The 24,535-nt window shown below is 36.6% G+C and overlaps 1 protein-coding gene across 1 annotated transcript in view; it reads right to left on the reverse strand.

Moving 5' to 3' along the window:
• DNAJC1 (DnaJ heat shock protein family (Hsp40) member C1) overlaps positions 1–24,535 on the reverse strand; it is a 112,350-nt gene that overhangs the window by 2,335 nt on the left and 85,480 nt on the right. The window contains exon 9 of the mRNA XM_075746347.1: positions 12,617–12,736. Coding sequence (XP_075602462.1) covers positions 12,617–12,736 — 120 coding nt within the window. The remainder of the gene's footprint in view (positions 1–12,616; positions 12,737–24,535) is intronic.

Here is a 24,535-nt window from a genome sequence, read left to right on the forward strand (position 1 = left end):
AAAAAGGACTATTAAAAATTACATTATTGGGGCTATTGAAGAATTCATTAGCAGCTTACTGCAAAATACCACCACTGAACATCTATTACATACAGCAAGGCTGATGTTCTTCTGCTGGCTTTGTTCGTATATGGATCCCAAACTGGCAGAAAGCTCCAGAACGATGAGCTTCCCCATCGCAAATTTCTAGACCTCACTATAGATAACAAAGACTTTATTTAAAATTAAGATCGTTTTAATTACTTAGCATCTGTGTTACAGCCAATGATCTAGAGTCCAAAATTCAAGGACCACATAAAAGCATTTTAAAATGTAGTACTCAAAGAAATATACACACTTTTTAATTACAGAAAATGTTTTATGAATACCAGATTTCAGTTTCAGTTTTTTTGAATACAAGGTCTTTGTGAAAAAGCTAGACATTGGAATCAAGTAGCCTGAGCCACCCAAATCAAATAAAAACTTCAAATGAAACCAGGCAATGCCCTGCATTGGAACCGATACAACCTGGGATGGGTAACCTGCGTTTCCTGCCATTTGAGCCTGGGACTTCAGGTGTTAGCACCTGTTTAGTGTAAGGCACTTGGCAGCGTGCTGCCCAGAGCAAAAATAAAAAACACATCACCTACAAAGTCAGAAATTGCTCCCCGTGGGATCCTATTTACCTGCAATATGAATCATTTAGACCTTCAGAGCCACAGCCTCTGCTGGTTTAACTGACTAATGCTAACAATAACGGACCGGTATCCTCTACATGGAGCAGCACTAAAGAGCAGACCTGCCAGACGGTCGTACAGCTGTAGAGTCAGGATTTTTTTTTCCATTACAGGATTCGTAAGTGAATACTTCAGTAGTTAAAATATTTTGGTACCATATGCTTCTAGTTGCTTCCTCCCGCCTATGAAATTGGAGGCCTTTTCTTTAAAAACAGGCAAGTGTTGAATCTCCTTAACAAAATGACATCAAGACATAACAAGGCTGCGTTCTATTTTCCCTACAAATTAAACCTAATTTTCTGGGATGATTGAGTTTAAATGAAAACCCCGTGAACAAAAAAATCCCAACTCTAATTAACCAAAACCTTTATCCAGAGGTAGACATCTGACATAGAAAACTCCAGTTTCTACTGCTGCAGTATAATAAAGTTTGAATTGTTCAAAGAGAAAAATCCCTGAATACTAGGATGAATAGGTAATTTTAAAGCACTAGCACTAACAGTTCTGCCTGTGATCTGCATGATCCTGATTTTGAAACAGGATGGATCCTCCTTGAAACAAGTAATCCATTAATAGAAACTGCCTTCCTTGAAGAGTTTATAGTCTAAAAGGAATCCGAATTAAAATGTTCATGTTCCATTTTCCCTATTAGCAGAGTGTCTCTATAGGGCCAATGCTTTGAAAGGCTGAGTGAGGGGAATCCATTCTTGACTGCTGAACAGAATGGATCCTTAGTGGGGTCTTGCTATGTATCTCTTAAAGAGGAATTACGTTATATAAACTGGATTATAATACATTATTTTGAAAAGAGTGAGAACAACTTGTCATGCAAACAAGCAGCTGATCCTTTAGAACTTACTGTAATGATGCAGTGGATTCATTGCAAATATGACAAGGCATTATCTAAGTTCCTATGTTCCAGAAAACTGTTTCTAAACTATTTTGCTGGTTTTTTAAGTACTTCTCTCAAAGATTTACAGTCTACTCATAACGGCAAGGGAGGAAAAAGAGAGAAGAGATTCCCTGAACCAAACAGAGCAGAGTAAGTTGCAAGCAATGACAGAGACAGGTATACCAAGTTGCTACCCCAACACCGATGTTCAGTTTTCTCTATGTTGAGCCTCTGATGTTTTCAGAGATTGCAATTATTGTTTTATCTTTCAAACTGAGACTACACATGCAACGTAAACTTTGCATTGGAAGTGGTGCAAATCAATATGCTGGACTCGGGTTTCCTTTACAAGACAGACGTTCCCAAATTAGGTTAGTGTAGGTATCCCGTAACAGATACAAATTTTGCTGCATATTACATCTAATTGAATTAGAATCTAAACCAGCCCTCTCCACTAGAACAGTGAAGGATTTTGGTTTATTTCTAGATCCTTATGGCATTTCACATTTCCCTCTACATGCAAAAAGTTCAGAAGTAACGGTTTTGCCTTCGGTTATCTTTTCTGGGGTGACTTCAGCCATAATAACTTGGTGAACCCAGATGTAGCATTTATAGTAAGTTACTCCATTTATTACATCAAATATTTGCAAGGCTTTCTATTTTGAAGGCATTATGATATCTGTCCATATTTTGATGGACTTTCAATTTGAACATTCACCAGGTAAGCTGGCAATAACAACTGTGTGTATGGTTTAGATATTGAAAATCTACAATTTCAAACACTGAACAAGCACCTTCAGTTGACATTAAGTTTGACAACTCATCAGGCTTCTTACTCACAGCTTTACTATCATCATTCACAGGTTACATGAGATTATTTGTCTATTATTCTCTTCTTTCTTTTCTTTTTTTTTTGGTCAACTTTCTTCTTCATACAGATGATTTTGCAAGTCCTTTTCCAAGTGCTATGTAAAGTTCATGTTTACTCCAGCTCTTTTCACTTAAGAGTTCAGGTATCACTTATTTAGACTTAAGATTTATTTGTCCATCAGCTTCAACTGTCATTGCTGTTACAGATGCTGACACAGGGCAAGAATCATAACATGTCAGTATTAAACTACTAAGGATTATTAGGAACCCAACCTATGGAACATATGAAATTGTATTTCAGTTTGATCTGTTTGAGTTTAATCATTGCTCTTGCCACTCAAATTTGCAGTCTCTTCTGGTGCCATTTCCTCCATACTTTCTGACATCCTTAATATCAATTTAAATTTCCTCTTCCGTGGTGAGTAGTGTTATCTACTAGCTAGTTCTTAACAGTGATTTAAAAAAAAATAAATAAAAATCACTAAGTTATGCAATGTAAGTTGCTCCATTGCTTTCTCAATTTCTTATCATAACTTGCTTATATTATTACTCTTTCATTAGGTTACAGGTAACATACTTGGAAATACTGTTATTCAAAGTATGAAGCAGTTGTAGAATTATTCGTTTAGTTATTATTGCTGATTGTTCCTGCATAATGCTTTACAATTACAGCTTTCATACATATTCAATTATGAGTTTTATCATTACTGTGAAAAGTTGTGCTAAAAGCCTGCTGTTATTGACAACAGATTTCACCAGAGTATTAGCCAGCCCTTAAGAAATCCTGGGACTGGGGACATCTTAAATAATAAGGATCAAGACTGTGAAATTGATTTAAAACAGAAGAGGACAGATCTTGTATTCCTGCAAGTATTTGTACTGCTGAACAGACACAATGCATGATTTCACAGGAATCAACTTTAAATGTTGCTGTTTCTATGCCCAAATAACCTAGGCATCCCTGTCATCTACCAGAGATAACAGAAATCACAAATAAAGTCAGATAATCACATGCACAGTGAAACAGATTTTCTTAGATAGAGAAAGCTGACCAAAAAAATGTTGGATGCAAGCAATCAAATTGCTGAAGTAGAAATTACACCATCTTACTATGGGACCTACAGAAAGAAGGCACAGGAACAGTTTGCTTCTGAGAACCCCCTTCTGAATTCAGTTTTAATAGCTCTTCAGCTACAAAAAGATTTTATTGAAAGCAAGCGGGATTAGTGGGATGATTTTATGCGATGAGACTCAGACAGGGCTGGTTTCCTCCTGTACTGCTGACAATTAGTCCAGATCACAAGACTAGTCGCTACTCAGTAAGACACCTAGCAGTAAAAACATTCCTCATCGTGACCATACAGATGTTAAATCTCTTGTTACCCTGGACACCCACCACCTCTTTCAGAAGGAACAATCAATGCTTCAGAGATATACAGGAGAAAAAAAATAAATTATTCAGAGTCAGCTTAAAAGACTCTCAGTAGCACAGGCAAAAGCAAATTTTGCTATCACATGAATGAATGGCAACTTTTCATCCTGCAGGGAAGGCAAGAACAAAAAAAAAGCACAGAATTGTGGCAGAACTAGAGGGAAAACCCTGTAAAGTCAGGTACAGTGATCCTACTGATGCCAGAGAGAAACAGCCCTTTTGCAGACAATGAAGATCAATTCCCCATTCCCACAGCAGCAGCCACCAGCCCATCACTTCAGCTGACCCCTTCAGGACCATGACCAGCCTAGCTTCAAGGGGCACACGCTAATGGGACTTTAAAGCCTTTGCCATTTTGCTGTCTTCTGGCAATCTTCTATAGGCAACAAAACAGTACCCTATTCAGAGAACGTAGATTGAGCAGGATCACACCAGATAATTACAGAAGTACAAATCTCTTGGGTTCTGACAACGTTCTGAGAAAATAATGTGGGGGTTTTTTTGTAGAGGAAGAGATAATCCATGTCGCTTGGTTTCCCCAGCATACATAACTTTCTTGCAAGGAAGGATGACATGCTGTTGTGCTGCTGAAAACTGGAGGTTCTGATAAAATTGTTTACTATTCTTAGCATCTTCCTGACCAGAAGTCCTCTAAATATCTACTAAAGCTGCCACAGATTCTCAGCATCAGCTATCAGAAATTTGCTGTTCCAGCAGCAGAGTTCTGTTCACCCAGTTCTTAACTGACAGAGAGTACGCAGGAAGACGTGTCATGCAAAAATGCCAAGATCTGTGGAATTATGAAAAAATACAATGTGGAGACAGCCTGTGAATAGCTGAGTCTAATATGCAGCAATGAGCAATTTCTTGAATCTTTGGGGCTAATTTGAGTTAAAACCACATTTTTCTCACAAAGGAAAGCCAGACACAGAAGGATTTTAGTGTCTTCCTGGCTTTGTCAAAGTAGTAGGCTTTTAAAGATATAACTTTCCAGAACAGCACAGAATAAATTGCCAAATTTTAGGTTCTCCTCTTATAACCAAAATACTACCTGCTATATCTAAATAGCTTTTTCATAGCAACAACAACTGTATCAAGAAGTGTTTGACCCAAGTCAGACAACAATAATGACCCATTCCTTTATTTTCATGTGACAGACTCAAAACTTGTTGCTTTATAAATTGCCTTCCCTTACATACACTAAAAGGGCTGCTAAAATTGTCTTCCAGTTTTAACAGATTGGTGAAGCTTTGAATACTGAAGCATCAAGCCAAATCATTCTCCATTTTTGCATGTATTCTAATTTGCAACTTACTACATCTCTTGAAATGAAATATTTCAAATCAGAAGATGCACCTTTGTTTTGGCACTGCTTATAACAGTTTGCTTGTTAGATTGTTACTGACTGTCCCAAAAGTATGTAACATAACTAGTCTTTATCCACTGTGCAAATTACATGTTGAATTTAATGCTAACATAGCAAATGAGTATTTTAAGGACAATGTACTTGTATTCTTGAAAGAACTAAGAAACATGTTGTGAATTTAACTGAATTTGCTTAGACCAACCAGTTGCAGCCAGCAACAGTGCAGTTTTCTTACTGTTATGGACTTTGAAGCCGTGTGTGATTCTGAACTTTGCCACAGCAGATGGAGAAGAGTTAGCTACCTCAACAGAAATCCCCAAAACAACTGTGAGTTTAATTATGAGGCGGTTTAAGATGTGGCCTGCAAAAAAGGCAAACTTGGCCTAAATCACCAGATGCAGAACACTAGCCTCTCTCCAGTTTAAGTGCCCAAATAGTTAATTTAATGCAGCAGCAGAATTGTTCCTTTTTTTCAGGACACAGAAAGAGGAAGAACTCAGCAACTAGAATTGTTGTGATGTTGGAGACTTCATATGATGTTCAGTGGTTGGTTGGGGTTTTTTTGGTCGGTTATAAACCATGTTTGAGAGTCTGTAGCTCAAGACTATGGGTGCTCATATAAGAGAAGAGTTTGGCTCAAATGCCCATTGCAACAACTGCCTGAACATCTTATTTTGTGACCGTTGATGCAAAATGCATTACCATTCCTAAGAGTCAGAAGATTTGAATTCTGCAATGGAATCCAAACCCAGCTCACCAAGATGTACGTGGGACATTACATTAATTTAAGCCACTCTAAAAAGTTGCAGCAGTACTGGTTTGACCACCCACAAGCTGTTTATTCGAATTAAAAGTTGGTGTCCCACTGCCTTCTGTAAAAAACTTTCTCCTTTAAGTGAGAAGAATGGTCTGGTCATGTTTTATGAGAAGGAAATCAATCCATTTCGCATTTGTGTATAAGATGCATCATGATGCCTAATTCTGCAAAAACAACTGTAGGACTGCACAGAAGAAAACTTTGTGCAAGGAGAGAATTGTAAAAACTACCTTTTCCTCCCCTCCAAGTATCAACAGAGACATTCTGGTGTGTCTGTCGGATTAGACAGGTGTTTTGAAGATTTCACTCTCAGATTGAGGGATCTACATGACCTACATATAATCTAAATCCCATCTTAGATATTCATCACCTCTTCTGGACCTCAATCCAGAGCCAGGTCTTTATACTTCAATAAGTAACTGGAAGAACTATTGATTACATAAATATATGCAAGCTGCTAAGGGTGAATGTTTCAGACTATCCACAACTGGAAAGCACAGTAACCGAGTTAACAGAGACATAGTATACAAAATGAAATGTAAAACAGACTTCGGAAAACAATCTCCAGAAGCAAAAAAAACCCAAATAAATTAATGAACTTTTACATATGGATCATTTCTTATATAGATGTTTTCTTGCTGGCAAGGTAATGAGCTTGCATTTGTCAAAAATAAGAAATCTATTTTAGAATGGCACATAAAGTACAGTGAGTATGTCAGACGGTCAGACTTGAAGGCTGAAACTGTTGCTTGGACATACAAGAGATATCACAAAATAAGCACACACACCCCCAACCTTATGCTTTCAGGTTTCATGATAATTCAGAATATCTGCTCAAATATATCCACCTGTCTATTGTTTCACCGTCTACCTTAGTGTTTTTCTATACAAGAAGCAAATCCCAATCAGTCTGTTTTTGCAACACAAATGCATGAGATTAGTGATTGCAGGAGCAAACAGAGTCAGTTTAAATCCTGTAAGACAAGTGAATGATATTACTTCACAAGTATGAAATCTGAGATCTCTTTGCCTTTAATTTAAAAAACCTGTACCTAATAATCACATTAAAGTCTGTTTGGCATGCCAGACAGCTTTTACTTCCTCTGTTATTTTTACAATTTGAATGTCCTTTGTAGTTACTGAAATTAATTTATGCCTTTCAGCAAATATTTTTTTTTAAACTTTTTATCTATAAGGGTAGGTATTGTCAAGTACAATATACTTCTATAATTTCACATCTAAGTGGTTTTTCTCAGTTTAATTCAGCAAAAGCTGACAATCATTATTATAAATCTTCATGAGGCTTAGCATTTGTCAAATCAAACAATATAATTTTTGCAGAAATAGTAGTCTTGAAACTCCATTCCACTCATTATTTATACTATGTTATAGGGTGTTCATAGTGCTTAGGAAACTCAAACATAACTTTTTTATTTTGTTTTAAAAGGTCAATTATTTCCTTAACTATTGGAGGACAGGAATGAGAACTAACCCTGGAGCAACAAATTCAGCAAGGAAAATGGGTCAAAGAACAGATGTTTAGATGATGACAGAGAGCAGTGGTACAGGTAACCAGGTCAGCAGGCAGGAACCCTGATTAGAGTTAACTGAACTCCATTTCCCTTTCATAATCAAAATACTTGAAAATCTAATTTATAACACCAGCCAATTGCAAAAAAAAATGACTTAAAAAGCTGTAGAAGCTTTCAGTTGTGAAAGCAATAAGATTTTGTTATACTAAGCCAGTTAAAAATCATCTTCATGGGAAAAGATTGTTAAATTCCCAATATGCACATATTAAAAAGACAATTAGCAATTTAAATAATTAAACATACTGATAAAATGAACACAGCTTCACCTCATCTATTTTGGGCTGATTGTTCATTGGCTATTAAAAGACGTCTTCCTGAAGAGAAACAAGATAAACGTATCCTACATTTAACATGACAAAAGTTAAAGTAATAAGCCTTCTTACAGTATGTCTGCACCATGGTTGCAAGCTTAACCCAGGTCTGAGCTGAAAAGCATGGGAATATGTTGCAAAGATATTTAAGCTAGTATCACATGCGGCAGCATCAACAGAAAGTAGAGCTGAATGAGCTTAGGGGCATCAGTGCATGGACATAGCTGTTTGCTGTTGGATTTTGGCTGGCACTTCCCCAGTGGCCCGCATCAGATCGTGTGGATGTACCTGTTTGTATGGAGAATCTGGTAGGCATACCCATATAAGGGATTGCATAGTAATCCTTATTTGTGCAGTATTTTGGGAAGTAACATAATTAACAAAGCTAAGTGTCTACAAAACCCCAATTTGAATATGAGTAGAAAATGAAAAAAAAAATCTGAAAAAACCACTTTGTTAGGAATTACTGAATTTAAGAACAGTCAAGCTAATGTATATGCAGTGGTTACTAACCAACTACGGTGACTATCTGGCTTTAATTTTGCATTTTTAAAAATGAGTTCACACATGCTTCCAATTGTAGAGCAGGTTTTGTTTCCTCCCCCTTTCCTCCTAGATAGCTTGCACTTGCTAGTCTAATCACAGACCATATGAAGGGAAGGACCTAACCTCAGGCAGAATCACTACATTGATGTCATTTCTCACAGATGTTTGTCTAACCTGTTCTTAAAGGCCTGCAAATGTGAGGACTCCACAGCAGCTTATTCCACTGCTTTATCATCTCTGTTGTAATTTTTTGCCTCTCAATGTCTAACTCTGCAGCCTGTGATAAAATTTGGGGTAATTACTTTTTGCCCTATAAAACTGATGCATGGCACAAGCCCATTCCTCTTTACAGCTCTCCTTTTATGTAGTTGAGTACTTACATCCTCAGTTCATATTTTCTTTCAGTTCAACAACGTTGAATTACTTCACAATCTTTCCTTGTCAGTCACACTTTAGAGACCTATTATTCTCTTTACTCTCATCTGGACTCTTTATATTGAATCCCGTGTTTAAGTGCAATACTGAAAACTAGACGCAAACTAAGGATGTAGACACAGGTTTACCATCCTCTTGTCTGTATATTCTCATTAAGATGCTTACCTTTTTCACAACTCACTATTTGTTGACTTGCATCTAGCTCATTATCTACACGTTCCTCCCGCTTTTTAAGAGCTACCCCTAGGCAGCTGTTTGGCATCTTTTATTTGTGAACATGATCACCATATTGCTGTGTGTCCTTGCATGTATTGTCTGTTTAACTTCACCCTATTTTTTGCATCTTATTTTTCTAATTTGTCCTTACCTTTCTGAAGTCTACTAATCTTCCAATAGACTTTCAGTTCCTCTTAGCTTTGTAAGATTTACATGTGCTCATCAGGTTCTGGGGTATCAAAGCCACGTTCTATCAAAATCAAGGAAGAATTTTCCAAGCTGAACAAATCTCTCTGGAAATGAGTCGGACACACAAACTTTTTGGGCCTTCTTTATATGTGAAAAAGCAGTATTAAAGCTCCAAGCATTAAAAACTTTGCTTCATACTGTTCCAAAACTCATTAACATAATGCCAAGAGGAAAAGTCAGAAATATGTTAAAAAACCCTCCAAAACAAATAACCCCACAAAACTAAGTTAAAACAACACAACAAAGCTGAAAAGTTCATAAAAGCCAAGAACATTCTCCTCCAGTCACTTTATCTTGCTTAAAAATTGCCAGTGGAAATTAATATAGTTTGATGTAGAAATTTACTACTTAAAAATGAAGGAGTTTAAGACAATTTAAAATGGAATTTCTTTGGGCTGGCTAGAGGGAGTGAATTTCACTCGTGCTCTTCTGGTATATAGGAATGGTTTCAGCTTATTCTTTAAAAAGTATTGAAATATTTTTCTAAACTTTTTTTTTGCTGAAGGTGGGGGCTTTGAGACAGAAGCAACAATGGAGACATCATTCTGGACCAGATTACTTTGAACTGTTTTTATTAACACCAGTTTAGCTAATCTGCTATTAAAAAGGTTTGAATGCTTAAAATCACATTTAAACATGCAACACTGTACCTTGTCAATCCTTTCTACTACAGTTCTCTAACTATGAAAGGAAAACCAAGCCTTACTGCTGTTGATACTTTACAGGAGAAGAAACAAGCAGAAAGTGGTCTCAAGTTGTTAAAAACTATTTCCTGTGTCATGGAAAATGTCGTGAAAACAAATCCAAATTTGCCGTTGAATGTTTTTCTTTTTTAAGATCAAGTGCCTTTGCCAGATAATACACACTACAAACTGTCTTTGGCTTGATTAATGTTAAATCAGCTGTAAGCAAGGGATTCCCAAACCCTGCTACACAAGCTATATCTAAACAGCACATCGTACACCAAAACTTACCTCCCCGTACCTCTCCCAGTGGAAACAGGGAACAGTTGTTTAGGAGCAAACACTGCCTGCACGTGCAAACACCCCTTTTTCTGTGCACGTAGTTCAACAAAACTAGAAGCTCTTCCTGCAGCTTTAGTGTAACATTTCTTATTCAGCTATAGTAATGCCCAACAAAATAAGAATCCTTGCTGTAAATTTAGATGCTATTCTATGTCACCTCAGCAAATATAAAGGATAAGGTGTACATCTTGTTCAACAGCTGAATGGTTATAGCTGAAGTAGTTCCCAGTTTCAACATTTCTGATATTGATGCAATAACAGTTTGAGATCCAGTGAAGTTGCCAGGAAGCTTTTGTTTTAAGTGTTTCCTTTTAAAACCTAATCACTGTAACTCTGTGCAATCCAAAGATAAAAGCAGCAGAAACTCGAATGACTAGTCTGTCAGGAAGGCTGCCCTAGCATTATCAGCAGCGGGAAATTTTTAGAGAAGCAAAAACTTATGTGGAAAACACTTACATTAATCATATAGTTGGAGGTCATTGGAAGTAAAAAGGATTACACTCAGACCTTTCTCTACACATAAAGATCCCTGAAAATTCCTTTTTCTCGTGCAAGAAAATGACAGCTCTTGGAACACACACCTTTCTTTCATTTCTCTTTCAAATTCACTGAAGAGCATGTTGCTCAAGACTTCTCACCTAAAGGAAGAAGCAAGCGAGCTTCATTTTTTTTCTTTCCAGTACTGGTTGTGTACAAGTATGGTGGGCAAACATATTATGCAAAAGATTCTTAATAAAGAATGTTTTTACACCTGCTTGAAGGAATAAAGCAGAAAATGGGTGCAAAAGGCAGTGTTAAGAGAGTGTTAGTTTTGTGATGGGTATATGTGGAAGCCTTCCACATGTTTGTATTATCAGCAACAAGCAAATTTATCATTTTTTTTCCTCTGCACACTGCATACTACTGAGCCTTGTGAAATATTTTTGCTATTAATATTTGCTTAGTAAAATGTAGCATCTTTTTTATAAAGACACTCCACTTCAGTGGTATGAATACTTCAGGAGTTTGATAAACAACACTAAACAGAATAAACAAAAAAGACAATTTCATTCGCATAGTAGGTTAGAAACTTCTTGCTTACATCCACTTATTTGCAAGTAATGTGTTGTTCTAAAATGTTAAGAATGCAAATGGCTTATTTTCTAGTATATGTAACAGAACTGTATAGATTAAATACTTTATAGATTAAATCTTTAAAAATAACTTCTAAAAATATCTTTTTTTTATTATACCAACAGGGGAAAAGAAACCACTTAAGAAGTACGCAAACTGCCCAGAAGGCTACAATGGGTTACGTTTCACTCTAGCCAGAAGCTTTGTTTCCCATTATTTAAGATAAATCCTGAAATATAATAAATAAAGAACATCTAATCTCAAAATGTACATCAACAGATTTAAACATTATTCTCATTAACCCCTCCAGAGCCTATAAAATAGGGTCAGCTGAAAAGGCTTTCAAATGGTCCTCAGCAGACACTACATCATGTTCTAGTGATCTATTGCTTGAAAAGCAAAAGTCTAGCCTAGCCCCTAAGGGTTTTAAGATCATAACACTTAAAAACCGTAAGTACAAGCTTTCTTTGATATCTGGTAGGATACTATAAAATATGAATTAACAGGCATATTAATCATTTTACACAGTATCATTATTAACCATGCTATAATCCAGAAAAAGGGACTGAAATAGTATCATATGTACAACTAGTTTTAAAGTTAGAAAGATATTTCAGTTTAATTAATGGAAACCACCTGTCTAAACACCATTAGCTCATCTACATTTTTTTTTAAGGACTGGCTTGAAAAAGAAACGTAATCTTTAACCAAGTCACACAAACATTTGCTTGTAGTGAAAGGCGGTTGCCACAAAACCTGAAGCACATTGTTTTTCTGTTATTGGGTTACAGTAGCTCAGGTCCGTAGGCACCAGAATCCTCCATCCAGCTGATCAGTTACAGCTGTTAATTGCAGAGGGAGAGACTGGCTGACATCTGCTTCTTGCATAGTTAGTTAATGGTTCACTTCCACGTCCTAAAAGGATTGTAGCCTCTCTCAAAAGACAAGGTTGGCCCCCATATACGTCTGCCTTCTACACTGCCTGTCTTGTTCTGGTTTGTCACTCTCTATACAATGCAAATCTGAGTGAACTCACATCTGCCACTGATCGACCCAATTCGTGAGCAATCTTTTCCCATCGACCTGGAGTCCCCCCTGGGAACTTAACCATACTTCTTGTCAGCTGGCTGAGGTCCTCCTCTGTCCATTCAGGTGCCTGTAAAACATTTGTAAAACATTCATTACACTGGGATATTGAACATATTTTTGTGAGGTAACATGCTGAAAAAAAAAAAATCTTCAAACAAATTAATCAAATCATGTAAACCAAAAATTTAATGTTTCAGGTATCTGGGTATCATCTCCCTGTGCTGTTGCCTAAAACGCATTAAAACAACAGAGCAACAGTCAGATATTAAAAATCCTTAGCACTCAAAAAATGCATTTTCTATAAATACACTGACATTTAATTTCTGTCAACATTTATACAATATACGTAGCACTACAAAATGCAGTAAAGATAAAAAGCAACCATATTTTTATTAAAGATTAAATCACAGTTTAAGATGCAAAATTTTAGACATTTGTTTAATTGCACATGTAAGATTTTTCCCAGCAAAGAGAAAGAAAATATCTTCATTTTTACATTTTTAAAAAGCCTCTAAATAAAACATAATGCTCATTTTAGCTTTTGGTCACCATAATCATCCTGGTTTTTAGCATTCTGGGACGATTCAGGAATGAAATCTGTTGATTCTAATATTCCATTAAGACTATTAAACAACACCCCTACCCCCAAAAAACACAGTTATGCCACAAAACCAAGCCGGATGCTTCTACCACTCAATAACCAAAAGCTATTAAAAATGTTTTGCTCTAACTACATAAGACAATCTGTTAAAAATAATGTCTTCATAACGGCCAAATAAAAGTGAACAAAGCAAGGAACACACAAATAGAGCAGTTTAAGGCATGAAATCTTGCTTGCCTCAGAAGACGAAACGCAGTAACCATCTTTGACGTTAGCAGTATCTCTGGCAAGGACCGCAGAGCCGGATCTTTGTTACCATCAGTAGTTTGCCATTTTATTTATTTTTAAGGAATTCTTTATGCCATACCTCTTCTAATCACCATTTCCGATAATGAACAGGCACATATCAAGCAGTTTGCATTACAGAGCCATCAGCAGAGAACAACAGTCAGAGGTGAGTGACCCCAGGGACCATCTCCACAACTACAGCAAAGCTTCTCCCTGACACTAATCCTGCCTGTCATTCTCCCACTGTGCTCTAACCACACTGACATCCGCCTGCCGCACTGCAAGCTTAACGGGGCCCTTCCTGACTTTTTACTGTCTCCCCCAATCAATGGTTCAAGCGTGCTCTTTTCACCATGTCCAAATGGCAGCTTCACTCATAATCAAAGTGCATTGCTCCTGTTAAAGGGCTTCCCGAAAGGCTCCACCATTTGCATTCATTTGCAAAGCAAACTACTTTTATTCACTTTGTTCTGCTATCAAGAGTGTTCCCTGAAGCAGATAAATTGGCATAAATACAACCTGCCACTTAAAAGACAGTAAATAATAGCCAATAGTAGCAAGGATTTCATCAATCGTCCTGGTTTGGATCCATGTAGTCCTTTATTCCACGCTGAAAGCCTCATTCATTCATATTCGGATAGTTTTTAATACAAGTATAAAATGAATTCTCTATGATGATTCAAATGCAAGATGCTTAAATAATGTGTGTGTATGGGAGAGATCTCGCACATACGTTACATGCATTATCATACAATTACACTCTGGCCTACAGAAGAAATGATAAATTCACAGAAAATCTCCACATTGCACAATAATCTTATTACTTGTATTGTATTAAACAAGCTCATATACTCCATATATTTATTACATTATACTCCAGATACATATTTTAGACTGAAATATTTCTCAGAGATTCTTAGAAGGGAAGATTTGGGGTGCTTAATGTCCTACTTACAAAAATTTTCATCACTGTAATTTAAATAATGAATCCTTCTAAGATTTTTTATTAAAAGCCTTTTGTTCAAAAATTAGACAAATTTCATACCTCAAAATTACCCTTAATATGCAGTTTACTGTAATTTTCTATTTAATTTGTATTAAAACTGTGGGGATTTTTGCCGGGGTTTTTTTGGGGAGGTGTGGGGCGGTGTTTGTTGTTTCGGGTTTGTTTGTGGGTTGGTGGTTGGTTTTTTTTTGTTGTTTGTTTGTTTAAGTAAATTCACAGCTTTTCTCTTTTACCATATCCAAAGCATGTCTAAGCAATTACACATGCAAATCAAGATGATCTTTTCAGTGATGTACGCGCATCAGGAGATTTCTGGTAAGTTTTCTTTTCAGACTTTTTTGGTTAGCTTTGATTTTTCTATGTGCTCAAAACTTTACTAACCATTTGTAAATATTACAGACATCATAAAGTTACCTTCCTAAATAACAGGCAAAACTACAATCATTCTGTAGATCTGTACCTAATTATATAATTCTGTTATATATATATAAATAACAGCACAAGAATTCATTAGCTACATTAAAATATCAACTTGTTAATGTTATTTCAAGCTGACAGTAATTTTAGAATGTGAAGACCCAAAACATTTATAAAATTGGAAAATCTCTGAAAAAGCTTTTAGAAAATCCACTCAACTGCTAAAGCTGTGAAGAGCTTTTGTGAATTTGCAATTCCTCAGCAACAGTAATTGTGTCTTTAGATGCAACAGCACCTACTGTGATCCAACTACTACAAGCAGCTATGAGGGTGGTCATGGTGTGAATGTCTTCTCCCTGTTCTAATCTGTAGCCAACTGTAACTGCGAGAGTCAAATGAATGCATAAACATACTGCTTTGTCACCTAAAACCATGTGTGTCCAATATTACTGAAACACTGGGCCAAAATTCATCTCTACAGTAAAGCCATGGAAGACACCACATGGTGAGGGGACAGCTGTTGTTACTACACAAGCATTCAGATTTTGCATCAAAAACACCCCGTTCTGGGATTAACTCCCCATACTGAATACAAAATTAGAAGTACAGAGTTATGGTCTATAGTCTTTAAAATGAAAATAAGCTACAAGTGTAGATATAAAAAATTCATAGCATTCCCATAAATAATAATCCTTTACCATGGCTTATCATACATAGCTGGCAATATTGCAGGATTAGTTCACCCAAACAACTATGCACTTTCTATAGAAAAGAAATATGAATGTGGTTTATTGTTTATCATCACTCGTATGTGTGTATCTGCACTTAGCAATCCCATACCACCTCTTTCAGCATGACAGTTTCAAACTATTAGGATTTTTTTTTAAAAATATGAGCAACTCTATTTTCAATTACATTTCAAGCAAATTTTTATACAATAAAGCATTTATTTTCAAGAAAACAGTCTGACTTGTATAGACCTGTTAACATTAATAAGTATAAAACTAGATAACCTTTTATTGATAAATTGGGAAGTGGCTAGTATTTGAGAGTTTATAAAGAAACTTTAGAAGTTATTTATATTGACTTGACAATATGAGATAATTGGATTTTTTTAGATTAAATTTTAGCTTTAGACTGTTTCTTCCTGTCATCAATATACTGTAGATTCAATTAAAATCATTGTTGTATGGAAGTTTGGAAGATGTTTTCAATCTGGCTAGGACTTTGTGCTATGCTTCATCTAATTTTGGTGATTCACTGATTTGAGAATGTCTAGTCCATGATCTTGCAAATAAACCACGAGGCAGTATCTATTTAAAAATACCTGTGCAAACATTTGTAGAACAAGGATCCTAGTAAAATCCCAGATGGTTTTGAAATACAGATACATTTAACCTACAAGAAGGTCATGTTTCTATCCAGTAACTGTAAGAACAGAATGTAAAAGTATTCCTGACATAATTTCTTGCCCATAATGTCTTATTTTTCTTATTCTTCCATATTCTTACAACTTCTTGCTTTACTTACAAGAAGACTGAAGTCAGTCTTGTTTTATCAAATCTAATACACATCTGGCATTCTGATCCAGCTGTGGCTGAAGACTAAGGATCTGCTACAGTTGTAAAGATCTCTTGTGAAGCTCTAAAGATCTGCTAAAGGCTATTAATGATCTGAATTCATATTCAAAGCCACAACATGTTCATGTAACCCTTTGTTCCTTCAAAGCCACTACTCAAATCCCATTTCCACCAGTACAATTTTTATTAATTGAGCCAACAAAACCATAAGGACAGCTATACTGTTTCAGATCAATTGTCAAGGTAGGCCAGTAAGCTCCTAATTTGTGGTCAGGGAGTGCAGCTGCAGAAAACTTTACTACATACTTTGTCATAACAAGGAGGACTATATTTATCTTTCATCCTTTCCAGCCCTACTTGCCTTGAAAAAACAGGGGCCATATGCAGATACTAAGAGTAAGAGGAAGGCAAGCATATAGGTTACTTATATTTCCCCTATTTTTTCCCCTAACTCCAATTCTTTTCAGCTCAAGGTCTCTAGGCTGATATATGTTATCTATTTTAGCTCAGTGAATCTCTCTTTCAAGGTTTTTTCCAGTCTCCCTTGAAACTTCATAAACTTTCTGGATTTGCAACATCATCTTCACGAGGAGTTGCACACATCTGCTACCCATTATTCAAGGAACTACCTTATTTTGTTTGTTTTGAACGTGGCTCCAGCTAGCTTTGATGGCACCTAGCTCTTGGCTATGGGTGCAGAACCAGCAAACAGCCTATGTGTACTGACTTCCATGTCACTTACAACTTTGTTCAAAATATCCCTCTATAGTATTCTGCCATAAGTTGCCTCTTCCTGGCTAAACAGTCCTAGCCAGCTGGATTCTCATGTAAAAGCCATTTTATGCATAATACTGCTCATGATGCCTTTTTCTAAACCACCTGCAATTCCATTATAACCAACCTCCTTGAAATGAGGTACCAAACTGCACACAGCAGGATTAATCATAAGTTTATAGTCTGGAATAAGGATTCTTCTGTTTCACTCTCTATTCCTTTCTTAACAATTTATAATATTTGTGTTGGTTTTTTGAATGATACTGAGCTGATGTTTTCAGTGAAGCCAGCACTGATAACTCCCAAGATCTCACTCCTCAAGGATCATGGCCAGCCAGAGCTCACCACCTTGTGCATGAAGTTAGGACAGCTACCCACTTTATCAACGTTTGCATCACTTCATATTTACATACTGGGAAGGTTTTCTGATGTTTTATTGCCCAAGCAAACTCGTAAGATTGCTCTGCAGTTCTTCAGTGTCTGTTCTCATCTTCATTATTACAAATAATACTATCACTGATAAACTCTCTCACCTCAAACTTCACCTTTTCACCATATTATCTTGTTCACTATACTACATGACCACACTGAGCAACACAATTCCTAGCAAAAACCCAGCTGAACTCCACTGCTAACCTTGCTCTACTGAAAGAGCTATTTATTTCTACCCTCCATTTCCCATCTTTTAACTAATTATTTATCTGGGAAAATATTCTTCCTCTTATCCCATGACTGCTTTCTTTCCTTAAAAGCCTACAATCCTTGTTAAACCCTTCTGGAAAATCAAGCAGACTTTATCAATGAGATCACCTTCTCCCTGCATATTCGTTAATCCTTCAAAGAAGTCCAAAGGGTTTAAGGCAGGGCTTCTCTTTATAGAAGCAATGTTCACGACTCCATGCAGGTCATTTACCTGGTGCTCACTAATTCTATTCTTTATTTCAATTTTTGATAGTTTTCCCTAAAGAGATGTCAGATGTACAGACCTGTAAAGGTCCCTGAATTCCACTGACAACTCAATAAATAGAATGACACATTTGCCATTTCAGTCCTCAGGCACCTAAGAAAATAAACAGTTGAGTTATTTAATTCTTAAATTTTCTTTGAACTGGTGGTTGCATATCCTCTGGCCTCAGTAACTTAAATAATTCAATCTTAAACAATATATTACATAGGTCTAAAAGAACATTAGAGATTAGGTTTAGAATTTTTCAAAGCAACTACATGTAAATATGAAGATACAACTAATTATCTTCACTTATATCATACGCTTGTCAAGACAATAACTGAACCATAATAATTTTTTGTTTATACTATTCCTCACACAGAAACGCCTTCAGCATTAAAAGCATTAAAATATCAAACAATATACATAAAGTAAGTAGCCAACAGCTCTTAAAGAAGAGTGAGAACCTAAGAGAAGCACAAAGTTTCATCTGCCTCATTATCAGGTCTTCTACCACATGTAGCAGCAAATGTTCTAGGACAGAGAGATTCTTTCATTCGCAGCTCCCCCCAACCCGGATTAGGGATTTCCTAAGCATGAAGTTGAATCCATTGCTATTACAAAGCCAATGATGAAGTTGTCCACTCTTCCTCATCCCAGTTTTGCTCATACTCAATATTATAAACTGGCTTTCTACATACATTCAGTTTCTCACTTCTCACCATAGCCTGCTGCTTTTTCATTTCTCTGTCCAATATATTTTTGCCTTGCTCTACAGCTCTATACATAATATAGGAGGGTGAAAGAAAACTAACAAAGAAACCCAAACAACTACCAGTAAGCAGTGTGGTTTCTTTAAATTCTAAACACACAGTTGAAGATAATTTTTCTGCAGTAGGAGAGTCAATAAGACTACTCAGGAGAGATTTTTCTCAACCCTGCATGTTTCAGAATGGGGACTTCACAGACATTTCAATTAGTGCTGCGCTGAATAATTCTGCATCACCCCTTGCAATTCACCACACTATAGACCATTTCCAGCACTGAACAGATCCTTGCAGATATACATGAAACTCCTCTAGTGACATTTTGCAGTAACAAAAATGTATGTTTCCTGTTCTTTAACTAAGCATTACTCTGAAGATCTTCCCTTTCATCTTATCATTACTCTGTCTCTCTAAGTGTTGCTGACAGAACCTGTCAAAAGCTTTATAAAAATCCACATACACTGTAAAGCTCTAATAATAAGGCATAACTTTTCTATAAATTCACACTGACTTTTCACTATTATTTTAAAATTGGTGCATCTAATAGTATCATTCATTGTATAACTTCAAAAAAATTACCCAGTATGGGATCCATGCTAACCAGTCTGTACTTCCCAGAATCCTCAATGAAGCTCAGAAATTGGTATCCTATTTCCATCTCTCATTTCAAGGCTCATTTAAGTAATTGCTAAAATATTTAACAGCAGCATTAAATGGATTTAATATTAGAGTACTTTTTAGGTCAACTAATGGTGAAGACCATTGTTCCAAGTAATTTTTTTATTTATCAACTTCCGATGAATGCTTCAATCTAAAACACTTCCTCCCCACTTGCCTTCAATACATGATGTCCAAAACTCCCTAAACTCCTTTGTAGTAAACATGGGTGAAAAGTACTATTAGCCCTAGTATCTTCTTGAAACTGCTTTATATTTTGATCATCCACTTCTTCAACAAAATCCTTGGCAGTGTTCCTTCATTCTATTTTCTTTCAAAAAAGTAATAATTTTTTGTTCTTGGGCTTACCTTATTTTGGATTTGCATTTGACTTGCAAATCTTATGCTCTTTTGCATAAGCCTTTCTCTTTCTCAAGCCTTTTCCCCCCCAATTAAGAAGATATCTTCATTTTTTTAGTCGGAGACAAGAATAACTTTAATTCCAGTAAAATGGGTATATTTGAGATTCTTCCACTGGCTACTATATTGATCATTCACAATTCTGACAGTTGTTTTTTTTTTTTAAACTTCAAGCAGTCTTAACTCATCCTAACTGCATGTTAACAGATGATTTTTAAACATTTTAAAAAAAATTAAGTTTACTTTGAGAGTTTAAGCATATTAGAAACCAAAATGCAAATAGGTCCGTAACTGCATAATGTCAATATAACAGCTCCTCTATGTTTTTGGGAAAGCAAAACCAGTTGCCATCTATTCAGAAGCATCAACTAAAGTCTTTAATTACAAGTACATTTCACAGCTAATGCAGGTCAAAAAAGAATTATTATTCAGCTTTCTCATTCCTAAGATCTTCATCTATATGAACCTATATATATATATATACATAGCTCGCTTAACCTCAGCAGAAAGCCTGAGTGAATAATATATTCTCCCACCGCCACCTTTGGCAGTATTATATGGTGCTGCCAGGCTAGTCCTAGACTTATAATACGCCATACCTTAACACTGAAAAATTTGTGTTCTAACAGACAGACAAAAAGCGGGGGAGGAAGATGAGAAGTAAATATAAATCAAGTTAAGAACCAGCTACGTGAAGCAGTAAGACAATTTTTTAAAGTTATGACTATATTCAGAAAGTTGCAGATACTCAAAAACAGTAGTAATCACTCATCTGACAGAAAAGGTGGCAAACAGTGACTTAAAAATGAAGCACTGGATGAGCTATATACTCACAAGATGATTGCTATTATACTACACTCATTCCAATGTCCCTGGCTTTCACTTCTAGCCACTGGCCCTTCTCTGTCTTCCTCCTAGACTGAGCAGCCCTTTAATAACAAGTATTGTCCCATGAAGGCACCTGCTAAGTTAAAAGGTCACTCTCCAAGTATCAGTAGAATCCATTTCCAACCCTTAAGTAATTTCTACAGATTTTCTCTATGTCTATTTTCCACCCTTTTTCATGTAAATCCCCAAATTACAAAAAGATGTTCAGAGCTGATCTTTCCTTCCCTTTCCTACTCATTGTTTATTCCTACTTTGAGAATTCAGAGCCAAGAGCGGTTTTTAATACTTCCTTTGAAAGTGCTCCAGTTCTTCCTAAAGAATCTGTAGGGGAAAGCAATGCCGAGCAGTAATTTTCAGGTTTTGCAGAACAAGAACACCTCAAAAAACATCTCTAAACTACTTTAATGAAATATTTTCTTGTCAATAGAGCTGAAATTACTCTAAAATAATGACTTGCTAATGACTAGTCATTGATATGAACGATCATCTGGTTAAAATACACGACCTGGAAAAACAGGGGCAGTAAAAAGGATTAAAACACTTCTGTATTTCATTGTAAAAATCCTTAGAAATATGATAGGAAGAGTGAGAATTTTTTATCAAGTGTCTGCGGCAAGATTTTGGTAGTCGGGATGGCCTCTCTGGAAGGAGGTGAGGGGCTGCCCCATGTTGAGCACAGCCAGCTCCAGTCGGCTCCAACAGACCCACTGCACGAGACAGCTGAGCCCATCAGCTGAGCTGGTGGAACCTCTGGGGAAAGCTATTTAAGAAAGGGCCAAATGCTGCACAGCAGTGAAGAATGAAGGGAAGGGTGAGGAACAGCCCCGGACACATCAGGGTCAGAGGAGGAGCCTGTGGAGGAGACCATGCTGGAGCAGGTTTATTCTCCACCTGTGGAGGCTGGAGCAGGGGAAGTCTAAGAAGGAAGGAGTGGCAGCGAGGAACTGTTACAGACTGACCAAACCCCCCCCATCCCCTCTGTACCACTGGGAGCACAGAGGAGGTAGAGGAATTGGGAAAGAAGGGATGAAGTTGACCCTTTAAGGGGAGTGGGAAGAAGGTGTTTTAGGTTTGTCTCTGTTTCTCACCATCCAACTCTATTTTAATTGTCCCCGAGTCGAATCTCTTTTGTCTGTGACAGTAATTGATTACTTGATCTCCATGCTGTTACCTCGACTACAAGGTTTTAACTTTATTTTCTCCTCCAGTCCTGCTGAGGAGAGGGAGGGAGTAGCCAGGTGGGCACCTGGCAGCCAGCCACAGTAAACCCACCAAAGAATTATGAAGTAACAAATTATAACATCCTGGTTTGTATTTAAGAGAAGTTTTGGGGCAGAATTCTTTGGTGATCTCCCCTCAAAACTACGGGAGTAAAAGATTACTAGCAATCTACAACTGCTGTTGTTGGTTACAACAGAACAACAGCCAGATGTAAAGTAAAACTCTGCTAGCAATAGTAGTCTGCAAATCTACCTCCACAAGAAATAAATAAAAAATTGTTAACTAATCGGTATAACAAAACAAGCTGTTTGGATTTCCTACACTAACTGATGATAATTTTAGGTAAAAGTTATTGACTTCTAATCAAAAGTTACTCCCTCAGTGATTTAGACACTTCTGAAAAATTTGTTCACTTTTTTTTTTCCTTTTTTTTTTTGGATTGGGTTATAAAAAAGGAAAATCTTCCATGGATGTCTATATTCCAAAGATGTTACTGTCACCTCTTTTAAACGTCAGCTTGTATTGGTTGCCTTCACTGAAATACTGAAGCCCTTTCATGTTCACAAAGGTTCTCTATCACAGATAAAAATAACAATTCCATAAAACACAGATAAATTAGAGCATATATGAAAAGGACACAAAACCAAGAACAAAGTTATTAGAGCGTAAATGTCCTCATTTAAAGTTAGAGAATAATTACTCCCTACACAGTCCTCAAATAGTATCAGAAGCCTAAATTAACTAATGAACTTCCTACCCCCCGCTTTCTTTAATGAGAGGTGTTTTGAAGAATCATTTCTATTTGAGTTTTCCTTGATCAGGAAAGACATAACATATTTGAGAAGATGTTTCTCTCAGAATACTTTTAGTCAATTAAAACTCACATTACTCTTGCATTCTTTGAGAATGGAGTTAAAGTCAATGAGTAAATGCATACCACTTAACAGTATAGAATCACAGAATGGTTGAGGTTGGAAGGGACCTCTGGAGGTCATCTGGTCCAACACTTTGCTCAAGCAGGGGCACCTACAGCCAGTTGCGGAGGACCATGACCAGGCAGCTTTGAATAACTAGCTCCAAGGAGGGAGACTCCACAACCTCCCTGAGCAACCTGTGCCAGTGCTCTGTCACACTCACAGTAAAAAAGTGGTTCTTGATGTTCAGAGGGACACTCACATTTGTGCCCATTCTTGTATCCTGAATCACAAAGCCCTGTTAAAACAGTTAAATTTGGGTGAAGTTATACATCATTTATAGGTTAGGAAATCATTAACAAAGATAAAACCTTTTTCGAAGTTACACTCCTTAAAATTCGACATGGCTTGAGGAGAGAAAAAAAAAAGGTATCTATCTACGTCGGTGTAGAAATGCAAAATCCCACAACTCCTGCATACAGTCTCAACATATACATGGAGGCAGAGCCTCCTATAATCTGCTGTTGCACTTCTAGTAAATTTGAGTTTTGCTTTGGGAGGTCATCCTTCCTGTGGTATGAGGGATGACATTTCAGGAGGTACAGTTCTCCTAATACATCTCTCAGTACATACTCATCACATAATTTATTGCCATCCTTCTCCTGCTAGCCCACTTACATCAAACTTCAAAAATCCCAGAACAAAAAGTCTATTTTTTCTTCCATCATACTATTCCTCCTTTCTTAAGCAGACTCATCACTCATGCTGACACTGCTATATGGAAGACACTGAGTTATAAGGATGGGATAGAAATTGAAAGACTGTTCTATGATGACTTCTCTAGCAATGGTCTAATTAAAAGATGCTAAGAACCCTTCTTGGTAGTGAAGCTGCTGTGTCCTCACCAAAATGAGGTATATTCAATATCTTATTAAGGCACAGGTCACTGCAATACCTGAACTTGTTTAACAGGTTCAACTAGACGTCTTAAGGTTCATTCCAGCCCGAAGAGATACATTTTCACAAAACAAACACCTCTTGTTCTATAACATCAGGATTGGTCACCAGAAAAAAAATAATTAAATTCTGGTTCTTGACAAAGATCAGCATATCTAAGAACTTTATGAATCTAGTAATAGAAATGGGATGACATTAAACAAAGTGCATGCTCCTTTCAATTTATACATAAGCTGGAAGCTCATCAACTGGAAGTGATGTAACAAGAGCCAGGTTTACTGGTAGAAGGGCAACCATAAGCTTCCAGTGTTACTCAGAGATCAAAAAAGCAAAAGATACTACCAAATGGGTGAAATAAGGTCCATCCAGAGATACAGAGATCCAGCTTTAGAAAATAAAAGAACTCAAACACATACACCTTTTAGGCCAG

The sequence above is a fragment of the Balearica regulorum genome, chromosome 2 (assembly GCF_011004875.1).
Source record: "Balearica regulorum gibbericeps isolate bBalReg1 chromosome 2, bBalReg1.pri, whole genome shotgun sequence".
NCBI classification, from domain to species: domain Eukaryota; kingdom Metazoa; phylum Chordata; class Aves; order Gruiformes; family Gruidae; genus Balearica; species Balearica regulorum.